At 43.7% G+C, this 19,688-nt stretch overlaps 1 protein-coding gene across 8 annotated transcripts in view; it reads right to left on the reverse strand.

Moving 5' to 3' along the window:
* Window positions 1-1,012: 1,012 nt before the first annotated feature.
* The window catches only part of LOC114438342 (membrane-associated guanylate kinase, WW and PDZ domain-containing protein 1-like), a 70,160-nt gene continuing 51,484 nt past the window's right edge, over window positions 1,013-19,688 (reverse strand). For 7 of the 8 annotated variants that reach the window (XM_028409601.1, XM_028409606.1, XM_028409605.1 and 4 more), the window contains 11 exons: window positions 14,812-14,846; window positions 12,306-12,561; window positions 10,166-10,257; window positions 9,165-9,360; window positions 8,741-9,043; window positions 6,483-6,686; window positions 5,484-5,565; window positions 5,347-5,404; window positions 4,554-4,697; window positions 4,320-4,458; window positions 1,013-2,765 (listed from right to left, as the gene is read on the reverse strand). In XM_028409601.1, the coding sequence (XP_028265402.1) occupies window positions 1,660-2,765; window positions 4,320-4,458; window positions 4,554-4,697; window positions 5,347-5,404; window positions 5,484-5,565; window positions 6,483-6,686; window positions 8,741-9,043; window positions 9,165-9,360; window positions 10,166-10,257; window positions 12,306-12,561; window positions 14,812-14,846 (2,615 nt within the window). In that variant the 3' untranslated portion in view covers window positions 1,013-1,659. The remainder of the gene's footprint in view (window positions 2,766-4,319; window positions 4,459-4,553; window positions 4,698-5,346; window positions 5,405-5,483; window positions 5,566-6,482; window positions 6,687-8,740; window positions 9,044-9,164; window positions 9,361-10,165; window positions 10,258-12,305; window positions 12,562-14,811; window positions 14,847-19,688) is intronic. The other variant, XM_028409603.1, reaches the window with a different exon arrangement.

The raw sequence follows: 19,688 nt of genomic DNA on the forward strand, positions 1-19,688 counted from the left end.
TTAAAAAAGCAGCAGTCAGACTCCAGTGGTGTGACAGCATGGCTCAGCATGGCAGATTAGTCATCTCCTATAATCAGGACTCTTCATTATGTTACCAACACAACAAACCACATCAGCTCTTTGTGTCAGGGACCCAGGAGGTGGTCGGTGCACAAATGCAGGTATAATAATAATCATGAGGACAGGGCTAACGCTTTTACTGTGTGTTTACAGTGCATGTTCTGTATCGGTTATTCTCACTCAGAACTATCAGATAACGTGGTTACACTACATTTTAATTTACACATGCATCTTGCACAGGGATAATTTACACATTTATTCGCTTTTTTCATTTGGCGTATATGAAAAATTGTACTTTATGGCAGCTTTAGCTGGTATTATGGCATAATGCAGATTCATTTAAAATCGAAATTTTGATGAACAAATTTGCACAACTCGTTTTTTTCCCCACACAGTTTTGCCACTGCAGGTAGTTTTTCTTGTAATCCAGCGGGAAACTAAAACACTGTAGCATCACCAGTTTTCACATCACTTGTCTGATTTCTTGGTGGTATGTTCACACTTGGCAGGTGTGATAGCTCTGTTACTTAATTTTCTTGGGGATGGATTGCGTTTATACGGACATTATGGACACGTCTTCTTATCATAGTTATCTTATCATAGTCTGCCAGGAATCTGCATTTCACACATGCATAAAGGATCATTCACATTCACATGTTCTTCTTTTCTTTTAAATCCCCCTGCACATTAGATTGTTTTATATACATACAAACATTTTACAGATTGGCTTTAAGCAGATCCCTTTACAGCCTCACTTGAGTGGCTGTTTTTTAGAAGTATGTCAGAGCTCATATTTACCAGCTACTAAGTGTGAACACACCGTTAATTTCTGAATTGCGGTTGTGTGTAATTTAGGCAAAAAGGGTGAGCTGCCACACATTCCAGTGATGCAACACATGTCCGGGTGTACAGCGTGCTTTCCCAGGTATAACCTCTACTTCTACCTTGGTCCTTTAAAGTTTGAATGAAGCTTTCTCCACATATGTGCCAAATTGAAAAAAAAATATAAATAAATATTGAGCAAATGCAAAAAAAAGTCATATATTATTTTCATAATTATCACTCTAGTTTCACCATCTGATCTTTAAATTTAGATTTTTACCTTTTTTTCCACAGTTCTTGTGAACCAACAGTGTCTTGTGCTATAGTTTGTTCAATAAAGCAATTCAGGAATGAAAACAGACATCTAAAAACAAGCTGAAAACAAGCTTAGAAGTTAGAAGTTACCACAACTGGAAGCATGTTTCATACCTCTGAGGGAACAAATATTTAGAGTCAGCAATGCCTACAAAAAAAGCAATATCACTGATTTCATATGCAGGCACATACAATACCTTTACTATAGTACAACAACCTCTGTTATGTTCAAAATAACTATAACAATGACAAAACAACCAGTATGAACTGATAGGATTGTATTCCTGCTGTTTTATGAATCTCTGGATGGGATCACAAGTAATTAAGTCAATCAAATCAATCAATAAACCAGTCGACCAAATTAAGCACAAGAGTTAGTATCCTCAGAAGTCCAATTCCAGTGTATGGTACATAGTTTGCACAGATAGAGGAGAGAGTGGCGAGGGGTATCTCTGCTCTGCTCTAGATGCTGAGGTCTTTGGGACTTTCTTTGTACAGCCGTCTCTTGGGCTCAGGGAGCTGATTCTGGCTGCGGCCTACTGTGTTATTGTTATGGCCTGTGTTGTTGTAGGCAGCATTGTTGTGTGCAGCGTTGTTCTTCATCATGCTGTAGTAGTCCTTCAGTCTTGGCGCTGCTGCATAGTTCAGCTCGTCCCGGCTGAAGTTGCTGTCCGGGGAAGAGTCCCGCTCCACTCTGTATTGTCTCTCCGTTGTCCCGTTCATCCGGTATCTCTCCTCCCTCCTCTCTGAGGAAGAGTCTCTCAGAAGGTTGCCGTTCTTTGTGGCTCGATTATACGGACGGCCCCTGGACAGAGATGAGGAATCCCCATTGTTGTTGGTGCGCTCAGGGGTTGAAGCCTCCCTCACTTGCCCAGCCATTTGTGACTCCTTCAGGAGCCTCCGTTCATAGAACTTCCGTTCAGGGGTGACTGCGAGGAACCCTCCATCATCGTACTCCCTCTCGGGTGTACGGTCACGCTGCGCTCGCTCTGCCCTGCGGTCCATTGATTTGGCCCGCCGGCGATCAGGAGACGAGGTGCGCTTGCGGGTTGGTGAGCGATCGAGGGAGCCACGGCGCTGCAGATGAAACCTTCCATCCAAAGTAGCACTGCTATTTGAGAGCTCTCGCCCTTTTAGTTTCTCGGCAGCTGCAGCTTTTTTCCCCGAGCTGTCTTTCCTCAGAGTCTTTAGGAGTTTAGAGATGCCGCTCTCCGACTCAGACTTTTTGACTTTGCGGCCTCGGCTCTTCTTGTTGCCATTGCTACTGCTGTTACTGTTGTCAGGAGACTGCTGCCTTGGGGTACTTTGACTGTGATTGTTATTCCAGGTATGATGATGATGGGGGGTAAATTGCGGACCTTGGTAATCCATCTGATATAACCCGGCCCTGTCCCTGTTCCTGTCCATGTCTCGGCCACGCGCAGCCTCCTCCTGGCGTGATGGTTTGTGAAGGTCTGGTGGATAACTGGACTCCAATGAGGTGTGATATCTGCTGTTGGGTGGCAGCGTTCTCACTTCCGGAGTGTTTTGTGCCCCGGGTGTGGAAGGGTGCCCGTCACTGCTGCCGTCTGCAGGAGAGGAGAAAGCAGGAGATGCGTTGACTAGAGAGGAATGATGTTAAGGAAATTCATCATGTTCAGCAGACATGACGTTCCTTGTTGGTTCTAGTGAACTCTTGCATTGACAGGACAGGTCAATGCAGAGATTTATGGAGATCATGCATACATGTGCTTTGATACGCTGTATGTTTGCAGAAACATTTAATCTACACTGTTTCATGACATTCTGTCCAACATAGACATATAATGCATTGAAGGGATAAATCACTTCAATATTTCTCTATAGGGCTGCGGGTCAGTGACAACAGCAGGTGCAACACATCAGCAAGTGTAGGGCGGGAGTTATCAATGACACAGCAGGCTCCTAGGAAACCATTAGAAACAGTGGTGAACAACGCAATGTGCATCAGTCAGCAAAAAATAAACAAAACAAACAAAAACTGGCCCGCCAATTTAGAGACAGGTTTCTATGGTAGCAGCGTGTGATGAAGGGTGGCATTAAATCAGTCCCGTTAAGAAATATTTGGGTCTGATGTTGGCAGATGAGGGGCGGGGTGGTTGTACATGTGCAGGTTCACAGAAGTTTAATTCAGGCACAACAAGACGAAAAGCATACACAATGTAAACATATTTGCAGCACACAAACACACACAAAGTGGGATGCATGTGGGGTCAAGCTGGACAGAAAGGTGAATAAAACTGAAAGAGGAAAAAAAGATGACAGGGAGAGTGGACTGGGACAGACTTTTGGCTACAAACCGTTGTCTGATTTTGGCCCATTAGGTAGAAACAGGGCTCTCCCATCTTGTCATTCCTCATTGTACCAACAGCGAGATGAGGAGCCATCATCGCTGGAGAGAGGAGGAAGAGCCCAGCGACAAGAGACGATCAGAGAGAAAGAAGAGGAGTAGTAGAGAGGAGAAAACAAATAAAACAGACAAGAGGCTGTTTTACAGTTCATCTTAATAAGAGAGAAGAGGGGGTTTGTTGTGAAAGACAGGAAAATATTACACTTTACATTGCATCAATCTGAGAACGGGAAAAGTTTCTAATAATGAAAGCCCAGAAATACCAGTAATATGTAAAGAAATCTAAAAATATGACTCCGACTGTGAGAGAAGGGTTTGAAATGTCATCAAAACAACTTTATTCTTTTTTTTTTAAATAAAAAATAAACTAAATGCAAACCAGACTCTCTATTAAAACTAAATTTTATATTCCTCAATGCATCTTGGAAGCACTGGGGAGGATCGACTTTCTTGTGATCAGCAAACATGTTCTGCTTTGCTATATGATTATGCTCTTTCTGTAGAGGTGCAGGACTTTTTGTTAAACAATGTGGAAAAACATAGAGAATGCTTTAGGTTAAGACAATTATGTTTATCATATACAGTAATAACAATCAATAAAAAAGATTATGTATACACTGTGATGTATATAGTGCATATATAATCTTTATCCTATAGGAAGATTAATCCTAATTAGGGTAGGACTAGTTGGGTTTCAGTGCTGACATTAATGTATTATAAAAGAACAGTCCGACGCTGCTGCATGTTTACCTACCATATTCAGGTACAGATCCATCTCCTCGTTTGAGGACAAGCCGTGCCCTCCTCCCACCATTCTTGATCAGCTCAATGGCACGTGAATGCTTCATGTTCTTTGTGCTCTCACCATTAATCTCTAGAATCTCATCTCCCACCTAAAATAGAGAGAGGCCTTGTTACTGTGACCACCTGTTAATTAGAAACTTTAATTAATAGTGTGAAAAGAGGGAATAAATGTATTTTTTCATACCCTCATCTTTCCATTTCTAACGGCAGCCCCATCCTCTGCTAGTCTTAACACATACAGGTCCATGTTGTACTCCCGTCCTCCTCTCAAGCTAAATCCGAAGCCTTTGCTGTCTCGCTCGAGGTCCACAGAGTAGAACTCAGCATCCTACGAGATAGAAGAGAGATAAAGTCAGAGACACCAGAGAAGAGTAGCTAATCAATAGAGCAGAGAAGAGTCAAAAGGTGAGAACAAACTTCAGGATTAATCAAGCTATGTCCCACATAAACTCACAAAATGTCAATGGCAGTACAATACCCTGGAATGCATGAATAATTAATGACGCATGTGTCTGTCTGTGAGCAGGGTACAGATCACTAAAACAAGGGCAACACAAGGGCTGGACCCAAAACTTACCACACTCCACAAAAGTTCCCCCCCAACACAAGCAGTGTTAGGAGTTTACCTGGTACTCACAGGTTCAGAGCTTTGTGGCTTTGTGTCAGTTGCTGTTGTATTTTAGGCACCAAAAAAAATGTTTTTATTTTTAAGTTAGGCAGTATCCCCTTTATGAGCAGAAGATTTCACATGCACTTACTGAAATGACCACAAGAGGGCGTTTAGCTATGTAAACATCAGTCATTTGAACACTCTTCACACTCTTCCACTACTGCTTGTCATGGTGAGGAAGATGAAGAAGTTTGACATCTGTATTTCTAATCATATACGGTACTATCATATGTGGTACATGGCTGATGATAATTGATGTATTGACATAAAACCCTGCTAAACTTTTTGGAGAAAGCGTTTCTCTTACCTGTGTCTGAGTTTGTGTGGGTGGAGGAGGAGGGGCTCCTTTTGATTTTGAATTATTCCTTTAAAAGCAAATTAAGACACTGTGAGTAACACCATGTGTGTATGTTTGGAAATCACTTGAGATAAACTCTCACTTACCGGGATTCTGTCTGAGGTGTGTGTGTGGTGGTGATGGTAGCTATCTTCTCAGCATTGGTCAGCAGAGAAGCATTGGAAGATTCTGGGGGGGAAGAAGACAAACGAAAATAAAGTGGCTGCTCTAATTAAATGCATGCGCCCATAGCCGAGTTTTCAAAAGACACTCTGGAGAGCAAAATGTTACTGTCCAGAAGAGTCCCCTGAACCACCCACAGGCGGTTCTATTCAACCTGATCCTAACTGCCTGTGATGTTGTCATTTGCCATTTGCTCATGGAAGACACTGGCTCCACTGCACAGAAGAAAAACAGCAGTAAGGGAGGGGGGACGGGTGGACAAGGACAACTGTCTTTTCTTTATCATATGTTTAGAAAAAGCACAGCGTCATGTATTAGTTTCCACTGGCACTGGGAGGAGCTTAGCTTTCTGCATTTAGCAAGACCATCAGCCTGAGTCATTAGTCTCAGGCTCCTTACTCACTCTTCCCTCATTACTTGAAGAAATATGACTTCCTCGCGGCCACCTCTCCGTCCCTCTGAGGTGAACAGTTTGCTGAAGCCACACTTTCTGCTAGTAAACTTTGCATCGTGCTGCTACACACGCACAAGCCTTGGCGAACATGTGTGTGTGGGAGTTTGTTCCCACCTCCCTCACCTCCAGTCTTAATTAAGCTTCTTTTTATGTCTCTTGTTGCACGGTTCTTCTCAGTGTCTTTTAACAGTTGACCAGGGGATCAGTCAGTAATGAGCACTGACATATTACAAAAATGTGGAGGTGTGGCTCGCAATATGTGGATATGTACATTTTAATTCTTGTAAACTGAGGAGAGAGTGTCTTGGTGTATCCTCACTTTCCTTCTTTTTCAGTCACACTCTGATGAAAAGTGGTGGTGCCTTGTGAAGAGCATCAGTGCCCTTTGCTTCCCACCACATCCATAAATAAGTCACATCATGCTGCATTATGAAACAGCTATGTAAAAGGCAGCAGCAAAGAGCCTTACCATCACCTGGGATGATCCTTAGCGAGACTGTGTTCCCGGCTTCCTTGATCAGATTGACGATGTCCGAGTGCGATTTGTTGGTGATGGAGCAGCAGTTAACGGCCAGTATTCGGTCCCCGACTTTCAGCTTCCCGCAGCGGTCCGCTGGGCTGCCCTCGATGATGCGTCCTATTTTGTGGGGCATGGCCACACAAGCGTTGCCAGCTTTTGTGTTAATATACATGTTTGTTGTTTGCATGTACATATTTGTGTATGAGGTGATGATTTATTTAATTGTGTTGATTTGTTAGAGTGATTTGTATATAATATAGGAGGAGGGAGGGTAGGAGAAAGAAAGAAAGAAAGAGCGAAAGAAGAAGAAAGGTTAATTATCCAAATCACTAAATTGCAGTTCACCCACAGAAAGTCAATATGCATGTAAATTATGACATGCCGTTAAAAAGGAGGAGGACAACATTATAATGCCAAAAACATAAATATATGAGCCCCTTGAGGAAAGTGGAGAAGATGTCCTCTGCCCCCGTGATCTGACGTATAAATCAATGGGCAGTAAAGTATGTGAATCACTGGTCATGATCGCCCCTCCCCCCTAAACACCTCCCTTCCTGGGATCAATGAGCACACAGTTGCTGCTAGATGTTCCAGAAATGATTGCTGAGGTGAGCTGTGCAGTCTATATATGACACTGTCTGGATCGCAAACACAGCTGAGTGAGCAGTTCAACGTGGCTCATCCTGTTTACACAGAAGCTCTGAACAGACCCCAGAGATCTCCAGCTCTCCTCACTCCTCCCTTTGCAGCATCCAAATTTATTACATCGCTTTGTTTCACAGCTACCCTTCCTCTGTCTTGATTGCAAAATATGTTTGTATCCTGTCCTATCTTAATAATGAGATATGGGACATTAGAGGGTTTGGTGAGGATTTAATACCCACAACCCCTGGTCATGGAGGGGGTGGATGAGAGGGGGATGGGCCGTGCTGAACTGGAGCGAAACGTTGGATCTGCTGAAAACTACATTGTTTTTCCCAAGAGTGACAAAAAAACATCTCCTTGAAGACTCCTCAGAGCAATATCATACCATGTGTTTTTTTTAGTACTACACAGTCCTCTGTCAGATTTCAGCTTGTGTCCCAAATGGTTAGAATCCATTAAGAGTAGTGAGCGCAGGATGCTACAGCATGATCCTACATCAGTGCATGAAAGCTCAAAGTCAATTCATCTCAGTCTCCCAAGAGAAACGGTGACAGTGCAGAGGAGGGAGAGCAAAAACAGGAACCTCAGAACGTGTGGAGACAGTTAGACAAGATTGCCATCACAGGTGTTAGAAGTAAATAACGCATTAATTCTTGCATGTCATTTTGCAGAGCAACACCATCAGCCCATGGGATCAATGAAATGTTCCCTGGGCAGTCGGCAGGGCCAACGCATCATCCATTCTTGTGTTTTGCCTTTGACACACCACAGTACATCATCATAATGGCTAACTACACAAGGGACCTTGGTTTGACATTCGTGTTGGAAATTCATCACCCAGAGGTTAATTCCAAATTTGTCCAAGGACGACATCTACAATTCCTCATCACTGCCTGGGCGACTTTAATACATACAATTCTGCTGTTTTGCTCCGACACATAAATGGTACAGACAGCTATGGACTGTGCCGAGTAGACTTCAATTACAAGCTGAATGAATTGGTGAGGGCCGGACTATAGGCATGAATGTGTGATGATGCTTGTGGTGAAGCTGCAGCCAGCTTGATTCTCAGCTTTATCCTTATCTCAGGTCTGTGTCCTCAGTGTGGCGTAAGCACACTCAATTCTAAATCGTTTTTATATTTACCTTGCAGAATGCATATCAAAAGCAGGTGGAGTTTAAATTGTTTCAAGTACAATAATATTATGAGGACCATGCAGCAACCTTTTGAAGAATGCTGCTTTGAAGCTGAGATATCTGAGATATATATATTTGTTTTGGAGTTATTTGTTCATGTTGCTCACAGCCAGAGAGTAAATTAATCCGAGAGAGAGAGATAATAATGACCTTCAGAAAAAAACTCTTCACATAACACGCACCAATTCAGATCACAAATGCCCAAACAATCAAACCGTGGAATCAGATTAAAGACCAAATTGCACCATGTTATCCTCTGAAGTCAAACAGACTCAGTCTATAGTAAACAAAATAAATTCTCATGTCAAACTCAATTGAAGTCCCTGTCAATCTCAACTAGCTGCGGCTCCATCTGTCTTACTTACCAAAAGTGGTGCCGGCATCAGGCCTTGAAACAGACGACACGATGACGAAACCAAATCCTTCGTTCTCTCCTCTCTGGATCTCCACATCGTACGGCTGCAGAGAAGCAGGCACCACCGCGCTTCCACTGCCTCCTCCACCACCGCTGCCTATGCCGCTGGTAGATCCACTGCCGGAGCTGACGGTGTTGAGGGAGTTCTGGCTCCCCTGAGGGGTCCGTTTGCCCTCTGTCAGACTGGGCGCCTGGGTGCTGCTGTGGTGGGAGGAGGCCGGCGACGGGGGAACATCACCTTCTCCTTTTGACACTGAGAGCAAGAGCAGACTGGTCAGACAAGCATGACAGAAGCAGCGTTTGACCTGTTTATGTAACACACGTGACACACATATGGGCAAGCATGTATGAGAATTATGTAAAACTCTCATCACCTCCGTATCCGGTGGTCTTGCGTCTAACAGTGAGGTTGACATGGCCCTGTTTGGCAGCTTGCTGCATCAGCTGCACCACCAGCTGGTGAGACTTGCCCACTACTGCTGTGCCATCCACACAGATGAGCTCATCGCCCGACCGCAGGCGCCCGTCCTCATCTGCTGCTCCATACTTCACTATGTGCCCAATGTAGATCTAGAAAGGCAGAGAAGACACGATGCATGATGTGAACAAATTTTTAAGAAATGATCCTGCAATTTATTCCCAGACAGGCGTGAGTACAATAGCTTTAAATTTTTGATACTAGGCTAATTAGAGTAATTAAAAAGCAGCAAATAAAAGCATCAGACAAAGGAGAGTGCATGGCAGCTTTTCAGAGTCTGCTGTTGCATCATTTCAGTGTATTTGTGGCTTACAAGAAGGCCAACACAGCCCACTGGGGCCGTGAGAATCTTGAACGCTTTAGGCAATATGTGGGAGTGTACATTCACACACACACATCTCAAAAAGAAGTGTGCAAAAAGTAAGCTGCATATTTTGGCACAGACACCAAGCACTAACTCCTGTGAGGTAGACCTGAAGCTTGCTGCCATTTTATTTCCCTCTGTTCCTCAATATCTGCCTCACACTCCTCTTTCTTCCTCCTTTAAGACAAATATATGGTGCACAAACAGAAGAATTGGTGGGTAAGGCCTTTGCTTCTTTTAACAAGCTGTCTATATGATACTCCAGAGAGCAACAGCTCCAGTTAGAGAGAGGAAGAGAGAGAGAGAGAGATTGATGTGTTTGGACTTTGTTTCTCTGGTTTAAAGGCAGACTAAACAGAAAAGCAGAAGGAAAAGGAAAAGGCAGAGGAACTAACGAAGCAAAGAACCTCTACTGGGACAGATTTTTCAGAGATAGTATGGTTGCTTTGTGTGTGTACATACTCTCAAGTCTTTTAATTCATGGGGTATTAGGGTAATCTATTGGTGAAATTTAAAGGTGACGGAATACTCACAGGCTCCCCGGGCTCATTTCCTCCCAAAATGCGAAAGCCAAAGCCTGTGTCCTTCCGCCAAAGGAAAATGTCCTGCTCCTGACAGTCTGGCACTGAAAACACACAAAAGAAACAGTTAGAGGACTGTGAGGAGACCAACCACCAAGCATCTGCAAGATACACTCTGTGCTTCCTGATTAGCATATATGTATGCTAATCACTGTGGCTCTGATCAACATCCTGGTTACGTAACTGCTGTTCAATATGGTGTTTGTCTTTCTATTAGTGTCAGAATGAGAGCATGCAGCTATTCCTTGCCTCACCTCAGCCCTGCCTCGCTTCCTTGTTCAAGCTCAGGCTCTACTGATGTCTCCATGCAGATCCCTATTATTAGTCCTCCTGTACAACAAGCCTTTCTCGCACACATCTCTCACTCCTGCGTGTTGCATCTCTCTTCTGCTTTCTGTCAAACACATCTCCCCACACAGTTGCATCTTGCCACGGACGCTGCAGACCGTGGAGGAGGATGCAGGCAATTTGGTGTCAGTCTGTTCTACCCACAGGGCCAGTATGCACAGGAGGCACAGGCCATCTCTGCCCGAACTGCCTGCTGTCTGCACGGCTGCCTCGCAAAAACCCAGGAGTGAACCCATTAGCTCCAGCTCTGTGAGGACTTCCTTGGTGTGAATTAAACTGCTAGTACTAGACTTGTAATTAACCCTGTGCTGACCCTTAGCTATAGAGTGGTGATCAAAGCTCAGTGTGAGCTTAACTGTAAGATGTACTGCTGGGTGCTGCATCAAGCTACAGGTGACATGAAGCAAAACTCCCCGAAGCTCACCTTTCAGTCACACTGTTCTGCCCCTGAAGTAGTGCTCTTCTAGTGTGCTCACTGGATGCACGAATGCACCCACTTACAAATTCAAGTAGTGTGCGCTCACATGTGGCAGCATGCACATGAATATATATACGAAAATACAGCCAAAGAATCTGGGGCTCTTTGTCATTCTTTGTCTCCCTCTCTCTTTGGTTTCATTGTGTCTCCTTTCCTCCCCCTGCTGAATCAAAAAAAGGGGGCTGCAGCTCCTTCAGGGGGTTATCAAACAGATATACCAATCAGCTGCAGCTTAAAGCAGCCCTCTCTAGGCCCAGTTAATATTTAATCAGCAGCAGTCCTAGATTCTACAGGCAGCCATCATTATTAACTGCAATACACAGCGTGTGCACAACCAGCACATCTGGCTGGAAACAGTCACAAATGTGTGACTAGACATTACCCTTCAGTGCAGTCTTTTGTAACACAGAAGTGTATTTTACACACACATCCTCCTGTTAAATATCACCACTGCTTCAAGAACAGGCGGTTTGAAAGATGAAATTCAGCCACAACAGATGAGCGAGCCTGTTATTCCAGAGGACTTTTTCCCTTCACAGACTCTTTTATTAGGAAACAGATAAGAGCTTTGACACCCTTTACAGTGTTTCCCCATGAATAATGTAAAAGTGGACCATGACTGCAAATAATTTTGTGTAGTCTTACAGAGAGGCGCCTACTTTCTGGTGTTCCAGTTTTCCCCTGACTAAACCCAGCATGACACTGTTTGGCCTCTAAATATGGTCACTTTTAAACCCAAAGGAAAGGTGAAGTCTGTTTTATCTTTTCCACCCGATGATGTGCAGCGAAGTGTGCAGACATGTGCTGCTCGTTCATTTTTTCTACGCTGCACGTTCTTTCTAGTCAAGAGGATGGAAATAACAGCGTGGAAATAACACACGGCCGCTCGCCCACTTGCACTTGTGTGCTTTCAAGGACACTTTTCTCTTGGAGGCACCTCACAGGATCAGTTGTGACTTCGTAAGCACACAGTTGTTTAGCCAACACAAAAAAAGCATTAACAAATACAAATACACTGAGGCGTGCCCTGTGGTGGCCGCACCGAATGCTGACTAACAATCTCTATTGTCTACAAATAAACATTCGCTTTTTTTACATTTTCCCAGCAGTTCTCTGTTGAATATTCTTGTTTAAAACACATTTAATGCATTTTTTTTACTTAAAAAATGACTGCAAGAGAAGGTAAAGGCTGTAGGATGAACCTTAATGACCGCACACACCACAATGTCAGCAAATCTTTCTGAAATAAGTAAAAATTCTACTCACATCGACTCTCGTACATACTCCTGGACTGCGCCCAGATCTTAAAGGGGTCTGGCTTCTTCTGGAGGGTGAGCGTGCCATCTGCAGGGTCCTGGGGGGGAAGGCCTGGCAGAGGCTGGGTGGGGGCAGCAGGAGTGGGAGCCACCGCCTCGCTGGGCATGGCTGAAGGTGGGTGGCTGGGAGAATCAGTGTGGGTGCTGCGATGGCTGCACACACTGTGCTGGGAGCTGCTCTGGCTGTCTTTCCTCTCTAACTGGTGCTAAGTGGACAGAAAAACACAGAGAGAGGTGTTTTTTAAAAAAAGGAAGGACGGGGTGGATATAAACATATAAACAGAAAGCGCAGATAGAGGGCAGAAAGATGAAGAGTGATAAGTGAGTCAGTGATAAGGGTAAGAGGCAGGACGAAAGAGATCTGTCAGGGAAAAGTGTTGATGGGTGACAAAGAAAGACAACAGACCATCCAAGGTCATCCTTTTTACATTATGCTGTAGAACATCTCTCACAAAAAAAAAAACATGCGCTGGAGTGTGAGGACAAGAGACTTGGTTTCCATGGTTGCCAGATAAAGACAGTTCGAATCATGGAGACATCACGGCCATTTACGTATCCCATGATTCTGTGTTTATTACAGAAGGTTCCTCTACATGGAAACAGAATTGATGCTGCTCTTAATGGAAACAGAAATGTGTGAAATCTGGTGTGAAAGCAGATTTAAAAATTGTGAAGAAAAAAAATGGCTGTTTTAACACTAAATAAACAACACCTTTAGTAAAAAACAAATCTGTGTAAATTTAGAGTATTATACAAGTTAAGATGTTAAGATGCAAGATCAAGCCAAATCCGCACAATCTCATCAAATAAAGCAACCTTAACCCTTCAAATTCACAAATCTGCCACCAAAATGGGACTTCCACTGTTACTTGATCTGATTCTGCAACCATAAAATGTACTTATTGCCATATTGTTATTCACAGTCGCATACTACAAAGCACTTAACAACTTTATAAAAAATGAGCCTTACAGAGAAAATGATCTATATTTTTTGATCTGATATGAATAATAATAAACAGTGCATGAAATAGTAGAGAAGTCATGGCGCTCTCTCCCAGTCTATCACTCATCAGTCGTGTGATGAGTGAGTGATGAAGGGTCAAAATTCCCATAATGTTTCTTAATGAGGACAACAGCCATGCAAAATTGACTTCTCATTTGATCACTGGAGACTTGCTTAATGAGATGAGACAGCACAGCCTTTCTTGCATATGGGAGTTTACTGTGAGCGTCTATTTAGACTCTAAACTGGAGGCAAAATGGTTGTTCTGGTCTGACACGAAGTCGCATGCAGCGTGACATTTCACTGACATAACGCAGAGGGGGGGAAACTGGCTTCTTCTCAGTGGAAGGCTAATCCAGGGTGACAGTCAGCCAGGGCCACTATTGGTCCCACTCAACCCCCTTACAGCAACCAACCCCCCAACCCCACCCCCCCATCCGTCCGCCACCACCATGTGACCTGAATAGGTAACACCCACAGCTCCGACAGATACTATTTGAAACTAATCCTAATCCTAATATCCAGTCGGTGGAAGGGGGAGATTTAAATGTCAATCAACAGTGATGGGGTAAGGTTTTCCTCCTTCCCACTGGTGGGAATTGAACCTGTCACTGACCTTGGGCCTGTCCGAAGGAATGATCCCTCTTCCAGAGCTCTCAAGAGCTGAAATTGGGTGACAGTAAATTAAAACTGCACTCGCGTCACTTCTCAGCCCGTATTGATTTTTTTTTTTTTTTATCAGGTTGAGTAAAAACGAGGAGGCGTTTGCTCTTTAAACTCTGTCCTGAATAACTGCACTGTCCCACGAGAGACCCTCTCACTGCTCATAGAACTTGTCTTTCCTCTTATCAGCCACATACGAGTAACATTGCAATCTGTTGCAATCTCCCCTCCAGCTTCCCTAGTCCATCTCTGGCATCTTTTTCCCCCCTGTCTGTAAACCTCAGTGCTCTCTCTGTATCTGTGGACCACAGTGATTCACTGATGTGGGACACAAACCATTTCCATACTGGTTTTCCCCTCCCTCATCCTTATCCTTTTATTCCTCATTTTCCCCCATGCATCTTTCTCCCTTCAGTCCTCAGCTGTGGCTGCCTGCCCTCCCCAACAGCTGGTCACTGTTACACTGCTCTGCCTAGGTTACGCTTAATCAGTCACAGGATGGCAGCATGGCAGGAGCGCAGGGATGTGGAGGGAGCGCACGAGGATGTAAAACAAAGAAAAAAAGACAACACAGAGGCAAGAAATGCACCGGGAAAAGGGATGACAGATAAAAGTATGTGGCGTACTGAGAGAAGTAAAGTTGGGAGGATTTCTGAAGCAGATCAGTGAAGAGAAAATTAGGTATCAGTGGTGTGTGTCTCTTATTCTTTAAATAGCTCTCCTCTCTGTCAGGAGAAAATGCACACACACACACACACACACAAAAGAGCTGAAGATGATCAGTACTCACCACCAGCTTTGGACTCCTCTTGGCTGGCACCGCTCCTGCAAAACATCGGCACAGAGACAGAGAGAGCATTAATGACCTGCTGTGCTCTTCCCTGGTCCCCTGTGATCAAAAACTCTCCAGGACAAACGGATAGACCCTTGGTTCCTGCTGCAGAGCAGAGCGCAACTGGCCCAGCTCTCTCTCCTCTTCCTCCCCCTCTCTGTTGCTTTCTGCTTTCTCTCTCTCTCTCTCTCTCTGAGCAACACACTGCGCTAGGCTGCTCGCTAATCTAAGTGATCTCCTCCCCCTGTGCTGTATCCCGCTCTACCGAGCGCTCTCACCCGTGCTATTAGAAGAGGAGCGACTGATCTATCTGCATTAGACAGGCTGACCGATGCTGCAGCGGCCCCCAGAACAAGCTACAGGTCGCCCACAGTCTGCCTGCCAGCTGTCCTTGTCACCAGCTGCCCAGCAGAATCTCAACTATCACCTACAGAGAAGGAGTTCAGCAGTCTGAGCGTTACAAGAAAGAAAAGCCTGAGTTTCTGCCTTACTATGCACATCTTCAGAGCTGTTTCCTCTCCTCTCTACTCCACTGCTTTGCTCAAGGCTTACATTCACAAGCTGATCTTCTCTCGCTGCCTTTTTTCCTCTTACCCCCCCCCCCCCCCTTCTGCTGTTCATCATGACTTGCTGTGCCTCCATCTCTCTCTCTCTCTCTCTCTCTCTCTTATTGAACATACTGCAAAGAATAACCAAGAAGATTTATCTCAGTTTTTGTTAATGAAATATTGATACTTGACAGTTATCAGCAAGACGATTCACAGCAGTGTATGGGGTAATGCACTCTCTTTTTTTGTCATTCATTGTTCCACCTCACACATTATGATCTGTTTACCTGAACCCACACAAGGCTCCTCCACCGCTTTTCAAGAAACCCCCACTTCCTGTCACTTACTACAAGCAGAGGATGTGCGAAAATATACAAATGAATGCATGAATGACACGAGACAGGATCGGGACAAGGAGTTGCTGTTGCCAAGGCAATCAAGTAGTCCTGTATTCAACAGCAGCCGCCTGCTTTGTTAAGTATAAAGAGTGAGCAGCAGCAACATGTTACATTTATATTAACTGTAGATCTTCTGATCTATTACAACCTCAGTGAAGGAGTCGTCCTTCATTTTATGTTTGAGAGACCAATAAAAAATTCTGACATGTGATTTTCCAGCAGGTACAGTAATAATGGAATGTTCCAGTGACATTAACACACAACCCAACATGCAAGCATCCATCTTAGGTTCTTTCTGCTGCATTGGCAAAAAATCATTAAATGTTAAAACTCTGTTGCTGCAAAGCCCCTCTCTCTACACGATTCATAATTTATCCCTATTCTCCCTCTCTCTTGCACGTGTGCTCTCTCTCTCCCTCTCTCTCGCTCAGATTATGGGGGAACATCTCAGCTGCTGACGTTTTTTTTTGTGAATCTGAGCGATTGCACATTTATTTGTAGGTGTGTCTGACGCAGGAGGGACATATATCACAAGGTCAGGTGTCACTAATAACTGTTTTCTGTTACAACAGCAGGTTGTTTGACCCTCACACCCTAAACTGCACAGTGTGGAAGGTCAATGGAAATCCTCAACTTTAAAACCACCTCAGGAAATCTTCAGATTGCCAATGAGGTCGACACATTTATCACTAAATGTACAAAAACTGAATTCAACTATGGCCCTACGGTCGGTAAAATTGAGCACGGAGCTAAAGGTGGATGAAGATTTGAGAAGCTCGCTCTTGTGTCAGCCATGCTGTGCAGTGTGATCTTCATGCATGCTGCTTAACTTACTCCAGCATTATGATGCTGATGTATACATGTAATTCAAAGTTGATCGAATCTTGCTGTAATGTAACATTTATGAGCAGCAGTAGCTCTCTGAAGGAAATATGGGAATTGCGTGTTCCTGCTCACATGCAAGTCTGCGGAAGCATCCATAAATGCATGCATGCATGCATGCTATACATATATGTAATACATCTGTATGGCAGGTGCATGAGAAGGTGAGCATCTATTAATGCAGAGAGCACAAATACTGATGAGTATGCTATACACACACACAGCCACACAGCATTTACATTATGCACATGTGCTGTAAGAGTCTGATTTGAACATAACAACTGACTTAAAGGACCTGATTTATTATTACTGGGTATCACTTAGACAGTGCCCATTATCACTTAAATGAGACTGGAGATAAACATGGAGGTGAAAGCAAGTAATGTCAGTTGTTTGGTGACCTAAGCTGGCTCTGAGTGCAAAGAGAGGTTGTTTGACCTCAATGTCGTTAAAAAAACCAAAGATCTCAGGAGTACCAGTTGTTGTGTGGGCACAAAGTATCGATCATGCTTTCATCCTGAAGTAACGGCACAGAAAAAGCAGGACCTTTTTAAACTGCAGCACTGTGAATGGACCATTATTTCAATATGCTGCTGGAACTGTGGCCTTGGTGGGTCTATGCAGAGCCCACACATGCACACACACAGTCCTTCCTCCAGGTTTTCTATATACATTGTTAGAGGGAGTACAACATGAGTAATGCTCTCTTTTGTTGGGCCAAACCTGTAAACATTTGTCCTTGCTCTACTTATAAGATTGTCCCATTATCTGACAGACCTCTCTCTCTTCATTTAATCTAAATTATGCTGCCATGCTCTCCCACTACATCTGTTATCATCATATTTCATTCCTCTTCCCTCTACATTTTATTTCCCTTTCTTCCTGTCTTTTCATTTTCTCTCTTCTTTCTCTGTGTCTCTCAGGGGACAGGAGCACTGTGCATGATTGTCATGGCAACAATGTTGGGAAGACAAGATGGAGGAGTCATCGCTGGCCTGGCCTCTTTTACAGGGGAGAATGCTCTAAGTGAGAGCACCAGATGTTATCTTTAAATTTTTATTGGAACAATATCAGCTCTTAGACCAGAATAGATATTTTAGCACAAGCAGAATTACTAAGTGATAAAAATGAAAGCTTGCTTTATATGGATGAAGGGAGGGATATGTCTACCTTTACATCAGGTAGGTAGAGCCATTTTCTCTAATTCTTCATGTTTGTCACGGTCCTGCACATTTCAAGACGCATTAAAAAATGGCAAAATGTACTACAGTCTTTATGCAAAAGCTCTGTGACAAAAATAAGTTTTTAACCCTTCCCGTCTCTGTCTGCGATTAGCCACCAGCAAAGTACTGTAACACTTTTCAGTTCAGAGTGATGCTGCCTCAGAGCAACAAGGATACACTGGTGTAGTTTTACAAAAGATGTTTTTCCCACTTTGCTGTGCACATGTAATAATGTAGACAACTCAACCTCAGGTCTTTTAAAAGAAACTCTTGTTAGGTTCTTTTTTTAACATTTTTGTCACTATCAAAAATGTCACCATGGGATATTTCACATAAATCTATTGTTCAAATCATGTTAGAGAGAAAACAGTCCTGGTGAAAAACCACAGTGTGACGCTCTGACCTTGTGCTTTGTGCCCTCCCTTAAAAACAGATTCACTGAGTCAGACGGTGCAGATTGATGAGTCACAGATGAACAGATTAAGGATTCTTCTCCTTTAGCTGAAGTCCACCTTGCTCCTCCTCCTCCTCCTCCTCCTCTTCCTCATCTCAAAAACCAATCCCCTCATATACGCTACCCTTGCTGAACTTTCAGTGCTGTTCAGCAAATCTCACACTCTCTCTCTCCTCTAATCCTCCACCTCCGCTCTCTCACAAAAACATGATCCCTGGCTCTCCTATTTCTCATCCTCAACTCTCCTCTTATCGTGCTCCTTTTAGCTCCCATAACTGTTGTTTGTGAACAATTATGTGCTAGCTGCCAGCGAACACTTGAAAGGTCACAGCATCATTCTCAGACAGAAAAGAAAGCGCAAATCTCAGCCCCAAGAGCTGGTGTCATTATGCTGAAACTAATGATTTTTTTGCAACTCATTACTATGCCACATATGTTGTAGATTTATCTATCACAATCAATAAAATGCTAATGTTGTTTACATGTTATTTCCCAGACAAGAGACACAGAGACAGGTGTGGCATTTGTATGTGACTAAAGCTGATCAGTTTTGAATAACATAAAGGATCATTCCAGCTTTTGTTTGTTTGTTTTGGAAGACTTCTGCATCAAATCTATTTAAAGAACTGTGCTGCTGGCCTTGAGGGATTAATTACGCATTGTCACCTGTATCCCTGATATAAGCTGCACAGCTAAGGCCTGCTTGTTAAACCTCAGTACTGTGGGCATAGCTGCATAGACAGCATTCAAATACCTGCTGAGAAATTCTTAGAACTGGAACAGCTTTGGAATCATGTTGATAATGATCACCCTGAGAACTATGTAACATTTATGCCATTGTATCCCACACACTCACACACGCACAGCCATATTTGGTCATGTGTGTGTGGGATTTAATGCCATAAATGTAGCTAGCTAGCTTGGCAACACAAAATAGAGAGAAGATTGTTTTTGATAGAATTTAAAATCTTCACTTGTTCAAAATTGAAGTGTTCAGCCTTACTGCCACACAGACAGCAGTGTTATTAATATAAATACCACCTCCGCCCTGGCTTCCTGTGGGTGTGTATTCTGTCCCTTATCAAATGGTCACTCACCTAAACCCATAATAATGACAACCTGGTGTCAAAGCAAAGACCTCAAAATGATCTACGCTGCTGCCAGTAACCCACCTGCCTCATTCCCACTTATCCTCTCCTTCACTCCCTGTCTGCTCGGGTAGGAGGAATAGTCCCCTGCACACACACACACACACACACACACACACACACAAAGGACCATAATGATGCTGACATTTAACACAATACAGCAGTGTTATTCCAGCAGCAGT

The sequence above is a fragment of the Parambassis ranga genome, chromosome 7, assembly GCF_900634625.1.
Source record: "Parambassis ranga chromosome 7, fParRan2.1, whole genome shotgun sequence".
NCBI lineage: Eukaryota > Metazoa > Chordata > Actinopteri > Ambassidae > Parambassis > Parambassis ranga.